The 5,167-nt window shown below is 41.4% G+C and overlaps 1 protein-coding gene across 1 annotated transcript; it reads right to left on the bottom strand.

The window, feature by feature from the left end:
• Positions 1–1,487: 1,487 nt before the first annotated feature.
• LOC108233613 lies at positions 1,488–3,914 on the bottom strand. The gene is made up of 2 exons (XM_017412186.2): positions 2,940–3,914; positions 1,488–1,632 (listed from the first exon to the last, which is right to left on the bottom strand). The coding sequence occupies exons 1-2, from the start codon at positions 3,815–3,817 to the stop codon at positions 1,488–1,490; spliced, it is 1,023 nt and encodes a 340-aa protein (XP_017267675.1). The 5' UTR covers positions 3,818–3,914.
• Positions 3,915–5,167: the final 1,253 nt, after the last annotated feature.

Below are 5,167 nucleotides of genomic sequence, written 5' to 3'. Positions count from 1 at the left end.
CATCCATCCATCCATCCATCCATCCATCCATCCATCCATCCATCCATCCATCCATCCATCCATCCATCCATCCATCCATCCATTCATCCATCCATCCATTTATCCATCTATCCATCCATCCATCATGAGGGCAGAAGCTTGATCACGAAGGTCCAGACATCTCTTCCCACAGCCACCTCTTTCAGCTCTTCCGCAAGGATTCCAAAGTGTTCCCAGACTTTAACTCCTCCACTTGAGGCAGTGTCACATACCCAACCTAAAGAGAGCTGTCTATCCCTTTTCCAATGGAGGAATATGGCCTCAGATATGGAGGTGCTGATCCTCATCCCAGCTGCTTCACACTTGGCTGCTCCAGTGAGAGCTGGACATCATAGCACATCTTCTGAAAATAGCAGAGACAAGAATGTTTTTTGTCTGAAGCCAGCAGCAGCTGCTTTTATTGTCTTCTGTGTCATACTGAAGACATATTAGTAGTAGCAGTAGTAGTAGTAGTAGTAGTATTTTTTATTTTATTTTTATTACAGGAATCTTCATGGACTATGATGTTTGCAGATGACATTGTGATGTATAGTGAGAACAGGGAACAGGTGGAAAAGAACTTGGAGAGGTGGAAGTATGCACTTGGAAGATGAGGAATGAAAGTCAGCCATAACAAGACAGAGTCCCTGTGTGTGAATGCGAGGGAGACACAGGGGCGGTCCTAGTCTGTTTGGTGTCCTGGACAAACAGCATTCAGATCACCCCCCTCCCCACCTACAGAAAAAGCCATCTCCGCAGCAGCACCTTACACACTGCTCCACTTGAGGGGGCATGGGCGCCTTCTGCCTCCTGTGTGGGGCATGTAGCTTTCTGCCATGGCCTGACAGACAAGTTGTAACAGAAGCCGCCCCCCCCCCACCACCACCACCACCACCACCATCACAGAAACACTCAGAATTTCTTTTAAATTTTTATTTGAATAAAATATGGAGGAAACTGAAAATGTTACCATACACAAACATATCAACAACAACAAAAAAAACTGTAATACTGTGTAAGTGAAGCTGTATAGGTCATCACCACCAGCCATCCCAGGGTTGCCAGATCAGGCTGACAGTTGCCAGCTCAACACATGTAAACCTTCATTGAAAGTCATGTTAATACCACCACAAGGTATAATATATATTTAAATACACACAGCTTTGGGTGGGTTGTTAAAATCTGGGCTGCTTTTCAACACATTTGGTAGGTTTATAGGAAGTTTTTATTGAAAAATTATATATCTCTATAGTTTTATAATTGTATAGATACATACTTGTTTTAGATGCACACATTCATTCTAGGCTCAGCAAGCAAGACGAGAGGATCCCCGCCCACCTCTTTCCTTCTGTTACAACCTGTCTGTCAGATCACGGCAGAAACCTACATGAACCACACAGCAGGCAGAGAGCGCCCATTACTCCACAAGTGGAGTAGTGGTGCTGTAGGCACTGCTGCGGCGATCGTTATCAGTGGTAGTGGTGGGGGAGGCGATCATTTTTCAGAGGTGAGGGGAGGGGGGTCGTGCCGCCCTGGATGATAAGCCACCCTAGGCGGCTGCCCATGTTGCCCATATCAGAAACCGCCACTTGGGAGACAGGTGGAGCAGTGAGGCTACAAGGAGGTCAGAGGTCACAAAGGTGCAGGACTTCAAGTACTTAGGGTCCACTGTCCAGGAAGACAGGGAGTGTGGTGAAGAGGTGAAGAAGAGAGTCTAGGCAGGATGGAGTGGATGGAGAAAAGTTTCAGGAGTGATTTGTGACAAAAAGGTGGCAGCAAAGGTCAAAGGTCAAAGGAAAGGTTTACAAGACAGTGGTGAGAGCAGCCATGTTGTATGGCTTGGAGACAGAACAGGAAGTGGCAGAGCTGAAGATGTTGAGGTTCTCCTTGGGAGGGACAAGGATGGACAGGATTAGGAATGAGGTCATCAGAGGTCCAGCACAGGCTGAAGGACTGGGAGATACAGTTAGAGAGGACAGACTGAGATGGTTTGGACATGTGCTGAGGAGGGACAGTGGGTATATTGGTAGAAGGACGTTAGAGAAGCAGCTGCCAGGAAAAAGACATGGAGGAGATATATGGATGCAGTTACAGAGGACATGGAGGTAGTTGGAGTGAGGACAGAGGACAGAGGACACAGAGGACAGAGTTAGATGTTGTAGGACTTACTGTGGAGACCTCTGAAAGCAGACAGCCAGAAAAAAGATCACAAGTAATCATACAGATAAACAAACAAAAAAGGATGGATCTTAACTTCATTTACATGAAAAACTTATTGATATGTTTTGATATGTTTACACCTGATAGGAAATTATTAAATAAATAAATCTCATTGTATACAAAGATCAGATTTTTCTATAGAACATCTTGCACAATTGTTTTTCACTCTTTATACTACATTAATGTTTATTTATGGCATTTTAAATGTAATCACGTTGACCATCACCAAGACTTTTTTTAAGTAATTGCATAACTGTAGAGCTTATTGTGGGTGGGCAAGTGTGTATGTTTCGAGATTGCTGTGAGCATGTGTGAATTTGTATGACCCTAAACACCCATATTTAGAGTATTATAATACCAAGTACAGGCAATGAAATGCATAGTTAAAATGCATGTTTGGTTTTCTAAATATAAACATAAAAAATATGCTTTAATATTGATCAAATTTGCAAGCATTATTTTATGTTAATTTGCACATTTTAGGTTTTAAGAAGTTTTAGGTTTTAAAAAATTACCTGGTGTAACTCTGAACCCTCAAAACCTTCTTGTCACTTTGAACTCCTCCCTGTTACCCATGAAACCTTATTAGACCTGAAAGAAAAAACATGAATCATTATTTTAAGACAAAAAAATGCAATGTTTTAAAATATTTTTATAATATAAAAAATGCAACATTTTGTTTCCCAGTCATTACAACCAACCATTGTGGTGTTTTGCAGCAGCAGCAGCAGCAGATTTTGCTCCACACAATTTCCCACACGGCTGCTCTGAGTGAAGGACTCGCCCACAGGTACAGAGACGAAGTGCACAGAGCGTTGCTTCGAGACAAGATTCTATATGGATTGACCGCATCGTTTCTGAACATAGGCAGTGTTCCTGTCATCGAACTCACAATGGAGTCGACAATGCTGGGACTCCAGAGGAGCAAGAAAAAGATCACCACTATTATTATAATCAACAGGGACTCTTTCTTACTGTCTCTCTCTGGGCCCGGCGGCTCTCTCAGCAGCTGGTATTTGGCCACGACGAGAAGCTTTACAGTCATGGACACTTTAGTGATGATAATCACCAACAGACTGATCCTACTGTACACAGCAATATCCATGGCTGTAGTCGGCGACACCACACGCTGTATGAGCAGCTGACTATAAACATGTACCCAGCTGTAAATGTTCACACATATAACAACTTTTATGTTGATGAAACGACCATAAAAGAACGGGTGACAAATAGCAAAATATCTGTCAAACTGGGAAAATAAAAAAGTCATGATATTAACTCCAAGAAGAGAAGGTAAAATGTACAGAGTCCCATTTTTAACTGGGTGTTCCTCTCTCACATCAAATAGAAACTGGTAGAAAATCCCGCAGCCGGTCATCGTGTCACAGATGCTGGTGTTCAGCATAAATATGAAGCGGTTTTGTCTTAGAAGTGCGCGGGTGCTGATGATGCCACAGACCACAGAGCCAGCCACAAGCACAGTGCTGATCCCTGCCATGATGTGGAAAATGAAAAGGACATAATCTCCTGCAGAGGTGAAGTCAACACACAGAGGAACAAGAGTTATGTTGATGAGCATGATCACGATGTGCAGTGAGAACAACCCGGGGTGATGTGCTGCAAGATCAGAAGATGATCTGTGTTTTATTTACTTTCTCTTCATGCTAGATGTAGATACTGAAACATGGCTATCTCCTCCCACAACAAATAAGATACAAGAGGTGGATGATGTAATGATGTAACCTTCTTTTCTTTGCAATGAAGAAAACCCCCCAAAAAACAAAACATGTCAATCACAGCTCACAGAGCTATCCATGGTTCTGAAATTTTGGCTATCTGGAGCTCTCTGCAGACCCTGATCTGTTTTTAATCTGTAGTAATCTTCAGTTTCAAGTCGTTTTTATCAAAAACAGCCAAGCTTTATTAATGTACCCAAANAGATAGATAGATAGATAGATAGATAGATAGATAGATAGATAGATAGATAGATAGATAGATAGATAGATAGATAGATAGATAGATAGATAGATAGATAGATAGATGAAATTATGCATTTTTTAGAAAAGAAAACATTGCAAGTTTTAGAAAAGAAAACATTTAATTTTGAGTTCGATGGCAATAACACATCACAAAAAAACAACAAGCTGCAAAAGTAAGTGATACAAATAAGAAACAGCTTGAGGAGCTTTTTGCAACAAATTAGGTTGTGACAGCAGGACAGTAAGATGACTGGGTATAAAAAGAGCATTTTAGAAAGGCTGAATCTCTCAGAAGTCAAGCTCGGCAGATGTTCATGTTAAAAATGTCAAACAATTCCAGAATAGTGCTCCTTGGCATAAAATTGGGAAGTCTTAAATTTTCCATTATTGTTTGTCATATCAGCAAAAGATTTAAAGAAAAATCTGGAGAAATCTCTGTGCTCAGAGGACAAGATTGAAAGTTGGATGCCCATGATCTTCAATCCCGCAGGTGGTAAAATTTGATTCTGTTCATAACCGCATGGGCTCAGAAAGAGTTCCACAAATCATCGTCTGTAAACACAGTTTTCCTTGTCATCCACAAATGCTGGTTAAAGCTCTATCATGTAAATATAAAGTTATATGTGAATGCCATCCAGAAATGCTGCTGTCTGGACCAAAACTCATTTTAAATGGACCCAGGCAAAGTGGAAAACTGTTCTGAGGTCAGATGAATCAAAGTTTGATATTCTTTTTGGAACTACAAATGCAACATCTTCCGTAGTAACAAATAGACTATCCATCCAGCCTGTTATTAGTGCACAGTTCATAAGCCGGCCTCTCTGATGGTTTGGGGGTGCATTACTGTCTCTGTCATGAGCAACCACACATCTTAAAAGGCACTGTCAGTGCAGAACAGTTCATACAGGTTTTAGAACAACACATTTCCATCCATATGACATCTGTTTCAG

This window comes from Kryptolebias marmoratus, linkage group LG1 (assembly GCF_001649575.2).
Source record: "Kryptolebias marmoratus isolate JLee-2015 linkage group LG1, ASM164957v2, whole genome shotgun sequence".
Classification (NCBI taxonomy): Eukaryota; Metazoa; Chordata; class Actinopteri; order Cyprinodontiformes; family Rivulidae; genus Kryptolebias; species Kryptolebias marmoratus.
The sequence above is the reverse complement of the archived record's forward strand: the minus strand, read 5'-3'. Positions and strand labels throughout refer to the sequence as shown.